Genomic DNA, 20,762 nt, shown 5'->3' with positions numbered 1-20,762 from the left:
CGGCTCAAGTCATGATCTCATGGTTCGTGGGTTCGAGCCCCACGTCGGGCTCTGTGCTGACAGCTAGCTCAGAGCCTGAAGCCTGCTTCAGATTCTGTGTCTCCCTCTCTCTCTGACCCTCCCCTGCTCGTGCTGTCTCTCTGTCTCTCAAAAATAAAAAACGCTTAAGTTCTTAAAGGGACTAGTACCTCAGTCTTTCTCAACCAGGAGCCAATCATTTCACTTTTAATACTATTTTTGTGGCAAAATATAGATAACATACAAGTTACCATTTGAATCTTTTTTTTAAGTTTGGTTTTTTGTTTGTTTTGAGGAAGAGACAGAGAGACAGAGGGAGCAAGCAAGCAGGGGAGGGGCAGAGAGAGAGAGGGAGAGAGAGAATCCTAAGCAGGCCAGAGTGGAGCCTGATGTAGGGTTCGATCTCACAAACCACGAGATTACAACTGAGCCAAAAATCAAAAGTCAGACACTAAACCAACTGAACCACCCAGGGGTCCCTATTTGAACCATTTTTGAGTGTAGACTTCAGTGGCATGGAGTACATTCACAATGCTGTGCGACTATCACTACTGTCCATTTCCAGAACTTTCTCATCATTCCAGAAAGAAACTTTATACGAATTCAACAATAACTCTATTCTTCCCTACTCTCAGGCCCTGGTAACCTCAATATACTTTGTCTCTGTATCAGTCTGCCTGTTCTAAGTATCTCACATAAATAAAACTGTACAATATTTGTCCTTTTTTTTTCCTGTCTTCACATAACTATTTGTCCTTTTGTGTCTTATTTGACTGAGCATGTTTTTAAGGTTTATCCATGTAGTGTGTATCCCAATTTCATTCTTTCTTCAGGCTGAATAATATTCTACTGAATGTATACACTACAGTTTATTTTCCACTCATCTTTTGATGGGCATTTTGGCTGTTTCCACTTTAATGTATTTTAAAATAAAACAATATAATATGGAATAATCAAAATAAGTGAGCTGCTTCAAAATGGGGAAGACGGGGAAAACTACACAGGGAAAAAAGAATTGAAAGTCATGTACTATGGATTGAGGAATGAAAATTAAACCATAAAAAGTAGCACATCTTTAATAAAGATATTATCTATTTCATTCGGTAATCTGTCTAAAAACTTTCATGACTGTAAGACTATCACTTAGCACATCACTGCAGCAAGAGAAAAAGCTGTAACTGCATCTGAATGTGATCTTCCAACCACTAATACTTCATATGTAACAAGTAGGTTTTCACTGTTTGACATACGTCAGACATAAAAGAGAAGGGGTACAAGGAGCAGATGTCACTCCTCATGGAGCTACCTTAATGTAAGCAACAGAAAAGCTTGATGATTTTTTTAAGATCAGAAAAATATGTAATTTCAAACTTTAGGTGGTATGAAGAAATAACAGAACGCTATATAATACACTAACAAAGGAAATATGCTCTAACTCGTGAAGTCAGCCCAAGTGTTCTGAAAAAGACATATTCAAACTGACACCTGAAAACGTAGAGGTAACAGAGGGAAAAGCACATTCCATGTGAAGGAGTCAGCATACACAAAGGCTGAAGTAAGAAACAGTTTCCCCTACATATTTGAGAATTGATAACATATAATATTTAAAGCTATGAGAGTGGACAAAATTGCACTTAAGTTAGAAGGTAATGAGCAAAAATAAAACCAAACAAACAAACAAAAACTGAGAAGGAAGGAGAAGAGGAATATTTGTGATCAATTCAGGTTAACGGAGTTTCAAAATGGAAGGAGTAGTCAGCTATGTTAAATAACGCTGAGAGTCAGGAACTAGAAATCCCGTGGAGTTAACAAAATGGCAGTCAATGGTGACTTAGAAAGAACTGCTTTATGGCCCCATTAACTGCATCACAACAATACAGTTTTACTAAGAGCAGCTACTTATAAATTGTTATCACTAAGTGAGGCCAGAAGCTATTTTTGCTGACTCTACAATTTAACTGTTTTGTCTAAAGTTCTTTTTCCCCCTTTTTTTATTTATTTACTATTCTTCACATATTTACTACTCCTGCCTGCTTCCTAGAAACGCGAATAATAAGTGCAAAGTCACAGGGTTTTAGTATGCTGAAGCCAGATGACCCTGCACCTGTCCCTGAGACCTAAGTGACTGAGGGTAGTTTGCTTCTATACACCAGACATCCTGGTCTATGTCCCCAGTGTGCATCAAAAGTCTAATTTTAAGAAAAAAATTGAAACCTCTTGCTCACTGATACTGTATAAAAACCCAATAGTGTTATAAAAAAATATTAGAACACCTTATCAGAATTAGTTCCGCAGAACCACAAAAATCACTACCTTTTGCTCCTCTAGCTTTGTACAAATTGATGTTATTACATGGGCAGTATGCTTTAATTTTAATCTAGTAAGTTTTATCTAATTCAAACAAAAATTTAGAATTATATCACTGATACACTAAGTGATTAATTTTTGACTTTACAAAAATGTTTAAACGCTCACACAATTCCTCAGAGACTTATGTTACATAAAGTGAAATACACTAATTTTACTTCATTGCTTCAAAGTCATAAAACAAACCTAATTTATTCCCAGCCTACTGACATTTGGCCATAAATCAAAACCAAATTTTTTGAGCTGTGTTAGCAAACAAGAGCCAAAAAAATTTGTCTGTTTGCAAATATTTCACCATAGCTCATTATTACCCTGGCATCCCCTTCAGTATGAAGGGCTGTCCAGCCCAATGTGAGACATTTAGCATCCCTGTCACCTGCCTGTTAAAAGTCCTGTCCTTTCTAGTCATTGCCCCATAAATTCTGAACACTTTTTCTACGGGGGTTTTCACAATACCACCCCCACTTGAGAAAACTAGTAGCAGTTTTAAAGCACTCCAACCTTCCCCAACTTAATGAAAATACCTCTCATGTAGATTCCCAGATTTCAGCTTTAACAATACAAGTATGTTGAACCTAATTTTAACATTTCTCTATGACAGAAGGTCTTGATTATGAAGTGGCTATTATGTCCTATTGTAACAGAAGGCTCTTGGAAATTAAAGTGTGGTTTATCTTTGGTCCTATATTAATTGATCCAAAGCTGTTTTATTTGTACATAAAATTATTATTTGAAAAATACTGCTTTATATGTACCTTTTCCATTTTATTCTTCCTGGCCAAGGTTATTTCTTCCTAGATTGTCTACTTCTAGCACTCTCCCTGTACTAGAGAATACTTTTTACATGTTAATGACCAAGCTTATTAAATTAGAACCCTGAACTCATAGATGAAGGCTTAAAGATGGCTCCAGGCCTTCCCAAGAATTAAAGTGCATGGGTTAGAGGCAGATACGTTCTAGGAATTTTTGATTTAAACTTACTTGTGGTTTTATTAACTGTGCTATGACTGACTGAAAACTCCAGAGATCTGACAACTGAATAAATCAGAAATTAGCAAAGCAGTTATTACTAAATCATCAATTTTCAGTACTAAAGTACACTGCTATATACTACAAAACACTCTAATCAAGTATTACAATTATTGCTAATAGTATTTAAATAACTCACCTGATTTCTTTTAGTCCTTCTCTCTGGATAACTTGAAGAATTTCTTTATGACTCATGGGTGTATTGGGGTATTTTTCTAAGACCTGAGAAACAAGTATATAATAATAAATTATTTCTTCTTATTTTAACTCATTATAATTATATGTGTAATTATAGTTCTTATTCTAACTATGTATTAATTTCATCCAACACATACATATCCAAAGACTTTTCATCCCTTTTATTTGGGGACAATAAGAAAAATGGAAACCCAATGAAAGATAAACACGTTCTTCTCTCTTAGTCACAAACAATATGACAAGTCCTGAAACAGAAATGGATCAAAAAAGATTAATACTAATAACTAAATTGTTTATTATTAATGTTTAGTATAAAATTATGTTTACTTTCTGCCTCCACCCCCATGTCCCATGCCTAATTGTAGATCTACTAGAGTACTTTGAAATTACGCATCTTTACATTTCCAGTGAAGCTGAGTATGACATGAACGCTCAATAAATTATTAACCAAAACAAATGAACAATACAGTTGTAACAAAATTTCCAGGTTCCAGTAAAAAAAAGGAGTAAGCAAAGTTTATCTCCTGCTGAATATGACTAAAAACCTGGACAGAAAGCATGGAGCAGCTACCCTAGGTAGCAATCGGGGTGGAGTACAAAACTACCACTTGAAGTTTTACTAACCCCAAAGTGAGTTTCCTGGTTCTGTTTCCTCTGGGTCAACTCAGCCTAAACTGAAAGGCAGTACAAATGCAGAGCTGTCCACTAAGGGCAGGCAGAAATGGCTCCCAGAGAATTCTTCTCTTTTTATGGCCTGAGGATCAGTAAAATGGTTTTCCCGGAGAGGGGGTTTTCTCACAGTCTGAGTTCAAGCCTCATATTGGGTTCTGTGCTGACAGCTCAGAGCCTGGAGCCTGCTTTGGATTCTGTGTATATGTGTGTGTGTGTGTGTGTGTGTGTGTGTGTGTGTGTCTCTCTCTCTCTCTCTCTCTCTCTCTCCCCCTCTCTCTCTGCGCCCCTCCCCAACTCACGCTCTGTCTCTCAAAAATGAATAACGTTGAAAAATGGAAAATAAAGAATGAAGGGAAAATCAAAACATTTCCAGACGAAGGAAAACAAAAGTTTTTGCCACTAGTTCACTAGCTTTAAAGATTTATTTTTTAAAAATGTTTTAAATAAATAAAATGACTTCTTTTAAGTCAATTCTGGTTTCCTCTTTTTTTAGATCTGAACTTTAGGCAGGACTCACTTATACCTCCATCACTTTCCATTCTCACTGTTAAAAAAAAAATAAAGAACTAGGGACACCTGGGTAGCTCAGTCAGCTAAGCGTCCAACTTCAACTCAGGTCATGATCTCATAGTTCATGGGTTCAATCCCTGTACTGGGCTCTGGGCTTACAGCTCAAAGCCTGGATCCTACTACTATAGATTTTGTGTCTCCGTCTCTCTCCACCCCTCTGCTGCTCACACTCTGTCTCTCAAAACTGAATGTTTAAAAAAATTTTTAATAAAATTAAAAAAATAAAGAACCCTTGGCAATTTAAAGATACCAATGAAAGCCAAAATTGAACCAATTCTCTATACTATACTACCCAAAAGAATATTATTTAGTACAGCAAGTCAATAACAACAGATACAGAACTTGTATAATAGAAATCATTAAAGTCAGATACACTAGATTAGCCATTAAGGTATCACAATGTGATATCACCCACTACCATTTATGAAGAAAATACAAATAAGTGCTATATATTCTGTTAAATTTCGCAGCAACCTTAAAAAGAAAGCATTATTACCCCCATTCAAAAAGTAGGATAACTAAGGTTCAGTAAGTAGATTTCCAAACCTAAGACAGCAAGGTTAAGTGGCAGCCAGAATTCACGCTCTGGTCTATCTTGCATCACTACAGCACGCTGTGTCCTGTGCCTACATCCATTTTCTCATTTGCTTAATCATAGAATCAACAAACATACTTCCATTTATCATCTTCCTTGATCTCTCTGCTATATCTGACAGTGTTAGTAACCTTTCTTTACTTAGACATTGATCTCTAAAATGTTTCTAAAATGTTTCTTCTTAGTCTTCTTCACAAACGTCTTTTTCTATGCTTACCCCTTAAATATTTTGCAAGCATCAATTTGCAACTTTTGCTGCCCATTCCACCCACTCTCCCTGAATAACATCATCCATCCCCAAGCCTTCACCAATTACCGTATTGTGATAAAAGAAAAAGTAGCAGAGTCTATATGTCACTGCCTTTTAAATATCGACCTTAGACGTTTCATAAACATCTCAACCTTCGCATGTCCAAAATTTAACTTAGTATCCTTATCCAAATTAAGGCCTATGTAGAAAACTGAGCCTTTACTTATTGTCTATATATTAAAATGTATACAATTACTGAAAATGAAAAATACACCATGAACATGCACAAATAGTTCATAAAAGAGCTAAAAGGATAATGATCATAAAAAAGCATTTACATATTGAAATATTTACAGAAGAAATTATTAGATGTCTGGAATTTTATTCAAAATTATGCAAGAGGAAATTAGGATAGCGACTTAAATATAGCAAGATTGGCTATAAGTTGATAATAATAAAAGCTAGACAATGCGTACAAAGATATTCATCATATTATTGTCTGTTTTTGTGTACACAGTCAATATCTCATAATAAAATTTATGAAAAGATCCAGGACATTTGACTTTACTAAAAAGCAAATATAAACCTCATATTCTAATGCTTTTTTCTCCTGCTAATTTAGACAGCAAAAACATGGCAAAAAGTAAACACCATGAAATGAATATGTATACATAATCCAGTACTACTGAGAATATAAGAAAATATTCATTAGGTTACTCAATAAAAAGTTCAAAGTCTACTTATCCAATAATAGGACACCAAGGAAAATGGCATTATTTATACCACTATTATACAGGCATAAATGAAAAGAGAACATGACTTGGGGGAGGGGTCTCCTCTCAGCCTCCCTCAAAACTAGATACGGAACTCAAGTTCAAGACACCAGAACGTGAAGAGCAGTGATAACAGCAACAACCAGATTTTCAAATGGCCAGAGCATGTCCCTCTTTGACCCTTTCTCTACACTGATGTTTTGAAGATGGAGGAGGTGACAAGGCATCCTGACCCAGACAGGTAAGGACATACCTTAAGAACAGCAGACTACTGACTACACCTCCAGACAAGTGCATGAAAGAGAAATACACATCCAGATCATTTAAGGAACTGTGACACACAGCCAACCAAGTCTGTGCCTAACTAATATGACTGACCAGTCTACCCACAGGACACTAAGTAACCTTAAAACTTAATAACTTTGTATACTTTTAAAGTATACAATATGATGATTTGGTATGCTTATATATAGTTTAATGATTACATTTTTTGTTTTTTTTTTTAATATTTATTTTTTAGAGACAGAGACAGAACGTGAGCAGGGGAAGGGCAGAGAGAGAAGGAGACACAGAATATGAAGCAGGCACCAGGCTGAGGTGTCAGCACAGAGCCCAACACAGGGCTCGAACTGGCGAACCACAAGATCATGACCTGAGCCTAGGTCAGTGAACAGCTTAACCAACTGAGCCACCCAGGCATCCCTGAATGATTACATTAAGGTTAGTTAACTATCACATAGTTATTTGTGCACATGGTAAGAATTAAGATCTACTCTTAGCAAATTTCAGAGTTTTTCTTTTCCTTTTTTTTTATTTTTTATTTTTTTGAAAAAAAGAATGCGGGGGCGCCTGGGTGGCTCAGTCAGTTAAGCGTCTGACTTCAACTTAGGTCATGATCTAGCAGTTTGTGAGTTCGAGCCCCGTGTCAGCCTCTGTGCTGATGGCTAGGAGCCTGGAGCCTGCTTTGGATTCTCTCTCTCTCTCTCTCTCTCTCTCTCTCTCTCTCTCTCTCTCATAAATAAATTTAAAAAAATTTTTGAAAAAAGAAAGAATGCATGTGTGCACAAGCACAGGGGAGGGGCAGAGAAAGAAAGAGAGAGCAAATCTTGAGGAGACTCTGCACCCATGCGGAGCCCAGTGCAGGGTTCAATTTCACAACCTGAGATCATGACCTGAGCCAAAATCAAGAGTCGGATGTCCAAATAACTAAGCCACCTAGGAGTCCCATATTCTTAGCAAATTTCAAATACACAATACAATCACCTACAAAAACCTGGCAACTAACAAGTTACTCTGAGTTCAACATTTTATCTATCTATCTATTTTTGAGAGAGAGAGAGAGAGACAGAGAGAGAGGGAGAGAGAGAGAGAGAACACACAGGGGAGGGACAGAGAGAGGGAGGCAGAGAATCCCAAGCAGCCTCCAAGCTGTCAGCACAGAGACTGACACAGGGATCAAACTTATGACCTGAGCAAAAATCAAGAGTCAGATGCTTAACCAACTGAGCCACCCGGTACCCCGAGATGAACTTTTTTTAGATTCCACTTATGGGATCATGCACTATTTGTCATTCTCTGAGTTGTTTCACTTAGCATAAAGCCCACAAGGTTCATCCTTGTCATACATGGCAGATTTCCTTCTTTTTATGGCTGAATAATATTCCAACGCATATAGTAATTTTTGTTCAGATCATCTGTTAGACACCTAAATTGTTTCCATGTCTCAGCTACTGTGAATAATTCCACAATTAATACAGGGGTACAAATACCTCTTATGACAGTGCTTCATTTCCTTTGGATATATACCCAGAAGAGGGATTGCTGGTAGTTCTATTTTTTAAGGAATATCCATACTATTTACCAAAGTGTCTATACCGACTTAAGTGGCACAAAGAGAATTTTTTATAGAGATATACATATAAAAGATGGCCAAATAAAAACACAAAAGACTGATATACCTATTAAAAGAATAAAACCTGAATTCACACACAAAAAAAAATCTTCCTATGAAGATTATCTTCAGATGGTGCTGCCAAGATAATACATAAAAATTTTTTACATTTCTCCCTTAATTCACACATATTTATAACTGCCTTATGGCTTATAAACAACACATAGACATTCTATTTCATTTGATCCTCACAATAATCCAAGAAGGAAAACAGGTTTAATTATATCTATTTTACCAGAAAGGAAAGCAAGACTCAGAGAAGTTACAAAGCATAGCCTGAACTTAGATGGCAAAACTCCTAATTCCCCAAACTAGAGGATAATATTAACACTTATACAAAGCAAAGACTTCAGAGGTACCTAGGTGGCTCAGTTGGTTGAGTGTCTGACTGTTAATTTAGCTCAGGTCACGATCCCAGGGTCGTGGGATTGAGACCCATGTAAGGTTCCCAGCTGGGCACAGAGCCTGCTTAAGGTTCTCTCTCCCTCTACCCCTCCACCACTCTTGTGTGTGCTATCTCAAAAATAAATAAATAAAAGCAAAGACTTCAATGATAAAAGAAATAATTCTTTTGTTAACTAAAATATGCACTGGAATGATAAAAAAAAAAAACTGCTTCTGCTGAATAATGGGTAGGTTCCTACCTCTGAGGTAATAAAACCAACGGGATTACAGAAATGCCACTTATTCTTGATTAAGACAGGAATAGGATGTTCAACCATAAAGATCAGATAGAGACCTTTTTCTCACAGGTCTGTTTTGAAACATGACAAGATTAGCCTAATGAAAATGTCAGCTTCTACATATAATTAAGTTGATATCTTAGGAGAGGGAGTCCTTGGCTTTGTCCTTAGTAATGAGCAAGGACTTAAAACTGAAAAACAAGATCCTGGTGGGGCCCGGGGGGATCCTGAGTATTTTACAAATTGTGTTTCTTAAATTCTAGTGTTAATCAGGCTAAATAAGGGTGCTTCACCAAGTTCCCGTGATATTCATGGTATTCCACAAAGAAATTAATTCCAGGTGCTGAGTTAAATCTATATACAGTCATATATACCAAATGTAAAGTAACAAGGGTTTCCCCAATGATAATCCATATTTGTTCAGAAAATTTGTTTTTTTAGTAATCTCTACACCCAAAGTGGGGCTCAAACTTACAACCCCAAGATCAAGTCCCAAGGTCTTCTGACTGAGCCAGCCAGATGCCCTCATTCTAGAAAACTTAGAACATACAAAAAATAACAAAAAACTGGTTTTGTTGAACTGTATGTTCAGAGGGATTCTGCCATGAGAGAACAGGACTTAACAAACATTGGCAGAGCCCCTTCCAGGAGTTTTTCAGTAACATTTTATATAGTCGGGATTTTTTTCTGCATATACCAGTTTGTACTATTTTAATATTGTCACAAGCTCTTTTTGGCAAATCTCGAGGCATTATTGATATATTTCATAGCAGCATAATACTCCAGTGAATGTTACACACACATAAACACTAAATGTATTTAAGTATGTTTAACACTAAGTGTGTTTAAATGGAAACACTTAATCCATTTCCAATTGTTGCATATTAGGATCACTTAAAGGGCTGCCTGGGTGGCCCAGGTGGTTGAGCAACCTACTCTTGGTTTCTGCTCAGGCCATGATCTCACAGGTTATGGGATCGAGCCCCACAACAAAGTCAAATTGGGATTCTCTCTCCCTCTCTCTCTGCCCCTCCCCTTCCAGCACGCATGTTCTCTCTCAAAATAAATTTTAAAAAATTTTAAATTGCTTAACGAGGCACTATTATTATTCTTAAACACTGGACCAACAAAGGCCAAGAGTGAAGCAGACTCTAATTTTATTCCTGATCCTGCCATTTAGAGCTCTGTGACTTTGGAAAGTCAATCTCTAAGCTTGAAATTCATCAGTAAAATGAAAATAAGAAGAAAATCTAGAACTTATGGAAGACCATGTGCATCAAAGAGGATATTTTATTTTGAGCAGGTTCACTTAGAACTTGGCGATATAGGTGTGCCTGAGTGGCTCAGTCAGTTAAACATCTGACTTTGGCTCAGGTCATGATCTCACAGTTCATGAGTTTGAGCCATGCATCAGGCTCTGTACTGACAGTGCAGAGCCTACTCTGGATCCCATCTCCCTCTCTGCCCCATCCCAGCTTGTACTCTCTCTCAAAAATAAATAAACAAAAAAAAAATAAAACTTGCAGATACAGCAATTCTCAATAATGTGTTACTGTGCTTTTTTTTTTACTCTAACAAATGCCAAGTGTTTCTGATTATTTTTAAATTTTCTAACAAGTGGAACTGCTGCATAAGTTATTTTAATATTGTCAAATTGCTCACCAGCAGATGTATGGGAGTTTCACTACCATTAACCAGCATTTACATCATTTTAAAACTCTTTGGTAATTATTTTAAATATAGATAGACTACAATTTTAAAATTTTAGTTACTAATGAGGTTGGACTTTTCATGCCATTAGACATTTATATTTCCCCTGCTGGATGACCCTGACACAGGGCAGTAAGTTACTTGATTTAAATAATAAAAACCATATTAAAAAATAAAATTTTAGGGGCACCTGGGTGGTTCAGTTGGTTAGGCATCCAACTTCAACTCAGGTCATGATCTCACGGTTCATGAGTTCGAGGCCCACGTCGGGCTCTGTGCTGACAGCTCAGAGCCTGGAGCCTGCATCAGATTCTGTGTCTCCCTCTCCCTCTCCGCCTCTCCCCCATTCATGACAAAATAAAATTAAAAGTTAAAGTTTATTAAAAAATAAAATTAAATTAAATTAAAATAAAATAAACTTATAGGGGTGCCTGGGTGGCTCAGTCAGTTCAGCACCCAGCTTTTGATTCAGCTCATGTTTCGACCTCACAGTTTGTGGGATCAAGCCCCATGCCAGGCTTTGCACTGACAGCCCAGAGCTTGCTTGGGATTGTCTTTCTCCCTCTCTTACCCTTTTCCCAGCTCATGCTTTCTCTCTCTCAAATATAAATAAACTTAAAAAAATAAAAATTTAAAATTAAATTATAAAATTTAACAACTATAGAGGCACCCAGCTTGGCCCAGTCTTTGGCCTCAGAGTTGTGAGTTTGATTCCCACATTAGGCATAGAGCCTACTTAAACACACACACACACATGACTTAACAACTACATCACAAAAATATCAGAGTGCTGGCTGAATACTAGAAACACACTGCTTTTATTCCATTATGGAAAGTAGAACATTAAATGATTTTTCCAAGTCTACCTTAAAAAATTTATTTCAATCAACAAGCTTAAAGAGTAAAAATACGTAACTTACTGGCCCAGAGCAGAAAATGACACTAAAGGCATTGCTAAGGGTATAATAATGCTCCATATCTAATTGCAATTCCAGGCAGATCCAGTTCCAACCCAGAACTTCCCCTCAAACAATCCATTTGGTTGCCAGAAGAAAACATACTGCCACTGAAATCTATGAGGAACTCTGTTGCTACAAGTTCTGCTTGGGAAAAGTGGGAAAATGTAGAGGTTTTTGTAATCCATACAAAAAAGCACTGGATTTCATAAAAGAAAAACAGTTTGTGCAACTGCTTGCCCTGGTCAAGAACTTGAAGGAATTTCTAAGGAAACTGATACAATCATCCATCTGACAATTAAATTTCATTCTGTTGGGTGCCTGGGTGCCTCAGCCGGTTAACTATTCAACTCTTGGTTTCAAGGGTTCTAGCCCTACATCGATCAGGCTCTGTGCTGATGGTGTGGAGTCTGCTTGGGATTCTCTCTCTCTGCACCTCCCCTGCTCACGCTGTCTCTGTCTCTCTCAAAAATAAATAAATGTTTAAAAATTTTTTAAATTTAAATGGCACAAATAGGGATTTGCTTGATTTTTTATTTTCCTTTTACTAATACTTTATGTACTTTTGAGACCAAAAGAGACAGAGCATGAGTGGAGGGAGGGGCAGAGAGAGAGGGAGACACAGAATCTGAAACAGGCTCCAGGCTCTGAGATATGTGAGCACAGAGCCTGACATGGGACTTAAACCCACAAACGGTGAGATCATGACCTGAGCTGAAGTTGGACCCTTAACCAATTGAGCCACCCAGGCGCCGCAGGGATTTGCTTAATTTTCTTAAATGGGATCAAGTGCTTACAACAAATACTCCCTTCCATACGGATATACAGTAGTAAATTGACTGAGACACAGTTCTGGTCTCCGTAAAGGCTATTAATATAAGCAAGGGATTTCAGTTGGAAAAAAATGTTAACAGATGGAAAATACTCAAGTATTTCGAAGTATAGGTATCTCTACCAAACAGCCTGCATCTAACAGCTCTAAGATGCATCCTAGGTGACAAAATCCCAAACCTCCATCAGTAGAGGGAAGGTTGTAACACTCTCATAGATAGGAACATGAAAAACTCTGCAGTATTAACTTAACATAAGTGGTTGGTAAACAAATGTAGCTTCTGTTACTATTAATCAACTATGACAAAACTCTTTGCCAGTTCACATTTCTGATACCACCCTAATTTAAAATTTCACCAGTGTTCATAAAATACAAAAATACGAAAGACAGCATGCTTTTCTCAGGCTACCTGCCCTTTGATTTTTCCACTCTTTTCATCACAGATGGAAAAATAGTGGGAAATGCCCTACACTAATTCCTGCCGATAATACTAAAACATTACACAAGACCCAAAATTCACAGTACGAAATAATACTACATGAAGTGCCAAGACTTCACAATCATACCAAGTAATTTCTCTAGGCTCTAAATCCTGTTTATATCACAAATCTCCAAATACAAAGACTACATTAAGACTATTCTGCAAGAGAAAAACAAGAGTGAAAAAAATCACTGAATAAAGGCACTTGCACTCACAGGCAAAAATCTTTCGATAAATCATAATGATGCATTTGGCCCGAGGAGCTGGAAATCGCAATTAACAAACATTTCTCTGGCATATCACATCGTAACTTAAAGGTGACTACTAAACCACTATCAGAACGAGCCACATTCAGAATTTTAAACATTTATGTTATTTATGGCAACAATATTAATAAAAATTAATATTTTCTAACTTATTACCTAGAGCAAGGAATTACTTTAATATGGTTTCATTTTACTGTTTATATAAAAATACTCACATATTTTGACATAAGACATTAAGCTATTGAAATTCAAGACCCAGGGGCACCTGGATGGCTCAGTAGCTTGAGCATCCAAGTCCTGATTTCGACACAAGTTATGATCTCCCAGTTTGTGGGTTCAAGCCTGGCATCTGGCTCTGCACTGGCGGCATGGAGCCTGCTTGGGATTCTCTCTCTCTCTCTCTCTCTCTCTCTCTCTCTCTCTCTCTCTCTCTCTCCCCCTCCCTCCCTCCCTCCCTCCCTGCCCCTCCCCAACTCATTCTCTCTTTCTCTCAAAATTAATTAATTTTTTAAAAAAAGAAAGACCTGGGGCACTGTGCTGACAGCGCAGTGCCTGGAGCCTTCTTTGAATTCTGTGTCTCCCTTTATTGCTGTCCTTCCCCACTCGCATTGCTGTCTCTCTCTCTTTCTCAAAAATAAACATTAAAAAAATTTAAGCCTCAAAAAATAACTATAATTCTTTAATATCAAATTATGTAGACAACATCCCCAATTTTCATGAAAAAAAGTTTTAAACAGCTGGTGTGCTCAAATTAGTATTCAAAGACCCAAACATATCACATTTGATTAACACATGTCTTAAACTCTCTTCTAATCTATAGATCTTTCCCATTTTTCTTCCAATTTATTTACTGAAGAAACCAGGTAGAGTGTGCTATAGTTTCCCACATTCTGTACTTTGCTAATTGTATAGTACTCTATCCCCCATATTCTCTAGGTGAGAATTAACACCTAGAGGACTGCTCAGATTCAGATTTTATTTTAGCAAAACCACTTAACAGGCAGTGTTGGAGACACCACATCATAATGCAAAATATCTGTGGTCTCTTTTTGTGGAAATGATTATTATAAAGTTTCATATTATAAACTACAAACTATTTTATATTATAGAGTTTCCATAAACATTCCTGTTTTAGTACCCACTAATGATCACTACCTAGACTCGTTATGTAGGTGTCCAAAAATGGTGGTAAGTCTATCATTCCTCCTTCATCCATTAGCTAAAATCCTTCCAAAAAGAAATGTTTCCCTCCATCTATTTGGTTACCTGAAGGACAAAGAATTCATACAGAAAAGGGATAAGTGCTTGATTCTGTCCTATTTAACAATGTTCAGAGTAATTACCCAGCTTTCCTAGTATGCTCCCAAGGTGTCCAGTGAAGTTGGGTTGTTTGTTTGAAGCATCATTAGGAATATTATTAACATTTTATGGAATATCATTATGAATTTTAATGTATTTTGTGATTTGATTACTGTATCCTCACTTGTAAACTAGTTATTCATGGCCATTGTCCACTTAGTATATATTCCATTTGTAGGAGTTCTATTTTCACATTCAATATATTAAAACTTTAAAATGAAAACTAAAACTTTTGCTGTCACATGTATTGCAAATATTTTTTTCCAGTTTATTCTTTATCTTTTCATTACAGCTGCTTTTACATGGAGGTTTTTATTAACTTCATGTATTATAACTGATTGGTCTCGTTTTTTTACTAGCTTTTTTTTCAATGTTTATTCATTTATTCAGAGAGAGAGACCAGGTGCATGGTGAAGGGCAGCAGGAGAGGGAGAGGGAGAGGGAGAGAACCCCAAGCATGCTGTGCACCGTCAGCATGGAGCCTTATGCAGGGCTCAAACACTCAAACTGTGAGATCATAACCTATGCCGAAATCAAGAACTGGAGGCTCAACCACCTAGACCACCTAAGCACCCATCTTTGATTTTCTGTAGCACTTACACATTTTTTATCTTCCCTCCATTTGATAGCTTAATATTTTTCCATCTTTTCATTTACATTTAACTTTTAACTCACTTACTTTTTCAATTTTTTTTTAACATTTAATTTTTTGAGAGACAGAAAGAGACAGTGTGATCAGGGGAAGGGCAGAGAGAGAGAGGGAGACACAGAATCTGAAGCAGGCTCCAGGCTCTGAGCTCTCAGCACAGAGCCCGACGCAGGGCTCGAACCCACAAACGGTGAGATCATGACCTGAGCCGAAGTCAGACGCTTACCCGACTGAGCCACCAGGTGCCCCAATTCATTTACTTTTTAATAAGAAAATATGCATTATGCATAGGAAGAGTGAAGAAAATGTGCAAATACACTAAAGAAACCCAAGAGTGAGATATGGGGAAAGAAACAAAATAGTCACATACATTTCTGAGCAAAAATACTGTATCCCACAACATTACTAGTACAATACTATTACTACATTGTTTTACTATTACATTATTTTACCAGAAAGACCATAGTTTTACAAAACATTTAGCTTACTTTAACCACAAGAGGGCAGTGTTTATCAAACAAAAACAGCATTCCTTTGGAATTTATGACAATCAGAATAGCTGCTCAGAAGAATTTTTTTTAATGTTTTATTTATTTTTGATAGAGACAGACCATGAGGGAGGGAGGGGCAGAGAAAGGAGGAGACACAGAATCTGAAGCAGACGCCAGGCTCAGTGCTGTCAGCACAGAACCCAATGCAAAGCTCCAACCCACAAACAACGAGATCATGACCTGAGTCGAAGTTGGACACTAAACTGATTGAGCCACTAAGGTGCACCCAGAAGAATTTTTTATTTTACTCTAAGCTCTGTACTCAATGTGGGGCTTGAACTCATGACCCCAAGATCAAGAGTTGCATGCTCTATAAACTGAGCCAGCCAGACACCTCTGCTCAAAATTAAAATTAATATCCCAGTCAATTAAAGCATGCTAAAAACTTTAAAGCATGCTTGATACATCTATTTCTTAGGTGCCTCAGTGGTTCAGTCTGTTGAGTGCCCAACTCTTAAGTCTCAGAGCATGTTTGATCTCAGGGTTTCGAGTCCAAACCCAATGCTGGGCTCCATGCTGGCCATGGAAACTACTTAAAAAATTTAAAGCAACTATTTTTAAAAAGCATCTATTTCTTTATTTGCAGATTCTCACATCCTGCTAATAAATAAGATATTAAAATTATACTTTCTAAGTACCAGGAAAAAACTCGACAGCCCCTAAGATTCAAGTTTAACTCTAATGTAAACAATAGCATTTCAATTATTGATGCACGTATGGGTTCCTTCCAGATATGCACAGATATGCAGAGACTAAATTTTGTATAACCTAGATGATTTCGTTTTGCATTTAAAATGTACACATAAAAATATGATAATCTTGGGGCACCTGGGTGGCTCAGTTGGTTAAGCGTCTGACCTCGGCTCAGGTCATCATTTCCCAATTTGTGAGTTCAAGTCCCGTGTGGGGCTCTGTGCTGACAGCTCAGACAGAGCCTGGAACCTGCTTCTGATTTTGTGTCTCCCCCTGTCTCTGCCACTTCCCCACCTACACTCTGTCTCTCTTTCAAAAATAAATAAACCTTTATAAGGACGCAGGTCCGATTCAGCCTTCCCCTGTACTTAAAGGGGAAGGCGCCTGCTTCTCCGGATGAAAGGGCGCACATTAAGGAGGGACAACTCCTGCGGCGCCCAATCGGGAGAGGCCGGCAGAGACCGTTGACCTTTCTAGAGGTGGGCCTAGTCACGCCCTACATGGGGGTCCTGGGCCCACTCTGATTGGTCAATACTCCGGATGTTGTGATTGGCTCCCACAACAGCCAGTATTGATGGGGGAGGGATTGGATCACTGTACCCCTGTTGTCATTTCCGGTAACTCCCCTTCCCAAACTTATAAAAGCCCTGCCCTGCCTTTGTTCGGGGCTCTCTCTCCACGTGGCCAGCAGATCAGTGGAGTCTGTGATCCCGAGCTTAAGCCCGTAATAAAGCCCTTTGTTTTTACAGGCGTGACTTGGTCTCCCTGGTAGTCTCTGGTCTTTTTTGGGGGGCGATATTACAAAGTTGGGCACAACACCTTAAAAAAATGTTTTTAATGATATAGATTTAAATCAGTGTTGTATGGCTTAATTACTGTCTAAGCTTCAATTAGTGTAACTAATTAGCTTCAATTAGTGTAACTAAAGTCATAGTAACGAATAAGGTCACCCAAGAAACATGCAGAATGATGAAAGCCTATACTACAGAACCAATAGACCAATGTGTAAGAGTCAAAGACAAAAAACTAGCCAGTGTAAGCAAGGAGTGGCCAGGGGATTAGGAAGAAAATCAGAACACAGTGCCTCAGAAAAGCCAAAAACATCCTAAAAAAGACTAACTGGTCAATATCAAAAACTGCCTACAACTTGCAAGAACTTCAAAATCTACTGTTATCAACAAGGAGCTCTCTTTTTTTTAATGTTTATTTTTGAGAGAGACAAAGAGGAGAGAGAGCACATGAGCACACAAGCCAGGGAGGAGTAAGAGAGAGGGAGACACAGAACCAGAGCAGGCTCCAAGCTGTCAGCACAGACCCCAAGGTGGGGCTCAAACCCACAAGCCATGAGATCATGACCTAAGCCGAAGTCAGACACTTAACTGACTGAGCTCCCCAGGCACCCCAAGAAGAAGCTCTTTAACTAGCTTTATAAGTTCAGATTCCACTTAACCAAGAGAGAAGAAATCACACTTGACAGGGTCTAGCACTGAATGGGAGGTCCAGAGATGGTGACAAGGAATTGAAACAATTCTTCCTAAAACGGTGAAAGAAATGTGGAGTCAAGGAAAAATTGTGTAGTCAAGTGGACTGGAACGAGTTTCACGGAACCAGGATTAGAGAAAACAGAAGCATCCCTAGCTACCCAATTCTCCCCACTTCAAATAGGCAAGCAAATTATTCGGATCAAATTTGACAAATCCTTCATTACTCAAACTTACGCTACTTACAACTTGATCCTTGAGAGAATGCAGTATCCCCCATCTACCAAACTAACTATTGAAACACTATGAGTTTAGAAGCTAAACAGAAAATAACAATACACGGAATTTAGACGGAATAACTAATAGAGCCAAATATCTGAAAAGGAAAGCCAGAAAAGGACCTCACCTGGCTCCATAGCCGTATCTGTTGATCACTACCTCTGTCCTGAGATGCACTCCTGTGTTCAGCTCTGTTACACCACACTCTCCTGCTTTCCCTCCTCCCTCTCCACCAGAAACTTTTCATTCTCCACTGTCTTTTAATATTGATCCCCTCAGGACTCTCTTCTTAATTTCTAACCTCCTTGTGCATTTTCATCCTGTAACGCTTTCAAAAATCAATACACTCCTACAGCAGCATTCTATATACACCCCCTGTAGTGCTTATCATACTGTATTTATTATAACTGCATTTTAATTTTTTTAATGTTTTATTTATTTTTGAGAGAGAGAGAGAGACAGACAGACAGACAGCCTGAGCATGGGCGGTCAGAGAGAGAGGGAGACACAGAATCTGAAGACAGGCTCCAGGCTCTGAGCTAGCTGTCAGAACAGAGCCTGACGTGGGGCTTGAACCCACAAACCGTGAAATCACGACCTGAGCTGAAGTCGGATGCTTAACCAACTGAGTCACCCAGGTGCCCCTATAGCTGCATTTTAAATCATCTGTCTTGGGGCGCCTGGGTGGCTCAGTCGGTTAAGCCTCTGACTTCGGCTCAGGTCAGATCTCACATCCGTGGGTTCGAGCCCCGCATCGGGCTCTGTGCTGACAGCTAGCTCAGAGCCTGGAGCCTGCTTCCAGTTCTGTGTCGTCTCCTCTCTCTGCCCCTCTCCCTCTCATGCTGTCTCTGTATCAAAAACAAAAAAGAAAATAAAACATTTAAATCATCTGTCTTGTCCACTGGTACATGAGCTCCACAAGGGCTAAGACCTTCCGTCTTGTTCTTATAGTATCCCCAGTGCCTATCATATACTAAGTGTAAAACGTGATAGCTGACTGACAGAATCAGGAATGCAGATGGGAAGACTGGCTTTACAAAATAGTTAAAAAAAAAATTTAAACAAGAAAGGATAAAAGGTGAATGCAAATGCAAATAAGTTTATAGATTCAAGGGACAGAAACTTAAATATAAGAAGTGGCTGAGAATATTTACATATAAAGAGGCAGGGGAGACTGGGTGGCTCAGTCAGTTAAGCATTTGACTCTTCTTGATTTCAGCTCAGGTCACGCATGATCTTGAGTTTCATGGGTTTGAGCCCCGGGTTGGGCTCTGTACTGATGGTGTGGAGCCTGCCTGGGATTCTCCCTCTCTGCCCCTCCCATGCGTGATGTCTCACTTTTTCAAAATAAAAAAATAAACTTAAAAAAAGAAAATTTAAACTCAATTAATATTTCATGAAGGTGGTTTTACTTAAAAAAAAGAACAGATACCACATTTAAAGAAACAAAAAATATACAGCAGAAAAGTTTCATTCCTCTCACAGCCTTACCTTCAACCACCTCCCATGCTCTCTCTTACTCAGTTTCTTATGTAGCCTTCTAACATTAAAACAATCATGAACAAACACAAATATATTTATCTTCTCTCACTTTTGCACACAAAAGGCAGTAACTCACACATAATACTCAATACATGACCTTTCTCAGCTAGCATATCTTGAAGGTCCTTATGTATACATAGAAAGCAATTATCTTTTCTACAGTTGCATAATATTCCATTATGTAATTACACTATTATTTACTTAACCATCTCCTAATGATAGATTTGGGGACTGTTTCCCATCTTTTGTATAGTATATAGCAGAAATAGGTGGTGCCCTGTATGACATCCCGAGCCCAAGGGGAGCTCAGCCACATTTATCGTGGACAGTTCCCACTTACGATGGCACTGTCACACCTCATGCTGACAGCAGCCTATCCCAAGGTTCCACGACTCTCTCCACTTTTCTACCTCAGGGCTTTCTCCAAAGCCAAAGAAGCCCAAATAGTAGTACGGCAGCTCACAAGTCCAGGCAGTTAGCAACCTTACCAGAAACCCTAAACCAACTGCCAGTATGAACAAATGCTCCAGACTGTCTTAAACCACTCCATCCACATGCAACAGATCCACAAGTGAGGAAGTCATGGTGACAGAGATGAAGGTTATTGCTAATATGCGCAACAGCATAGAGCCTTCCTCTCATGAAAACTGATAAACCTTGGGGCGCCTGGGTGGCAAAGTCAGTTGAGCGTCTGACTTCAGCTCAGGTCATGCTCTCACAGTTTGTGGGTTCAAGCCCAACATCAGGCTCTGTGCTGGCAGTTCGGAGCCTGGAGCCTGCTTCCGATTCTGTGTCTCCCTCTCTCTCTGCCCCTCCCATGGTTCATGATCTGTCTCTCTCTCTCAAAGATAAATAAA

At 38.4% G+C, this 20,762-nt stretch overlaps 1 protein-coding gene across 2 annotated transcripts in view; it reads right to left on the bottom strand.

Annotated features, from left to right (window-relative positions):
* Window positions 1–20,762, bottom strand: part of ASXL2 (ASXL transcriptional regulator 2) — a 127,898-nt gene that overhangs the window by 77,166 nt on the left and 29,970 nt on the right. For both annotated transcript variants that reach the window (XM_029938156.1, XM_029938157.1), the window contains exon 2: window positions 3,554–3,636. In XM_029938156.1, coding sequence (XP_029794016.1) covers window positions 3,554–3,636 — 83 coding nt within the window. The remainder of the gene's footprint in view (window positions 1–3,553; window positions 3,637–20,762) is intronic.

This window comes from Suricata suricatta, chromosome 4 (genome assembly GCF_006229205.1).
Source record: "Suricata suricatta isolate VVHF042 chromosome 4, meerkat_22Aug2017_6uvM2_HiC, whole genome shotgun sequence".
In the NCBI taxonomy this organism is placed as follows: Eukaryota; Metazoa; Chordata; class Mammalia; order Carnivora; family Herpestidae; genus Suricata; species Suricata suricatta.
This window is presented reverse-complemented; position numbering and strand designations above follow the sequence as displayed.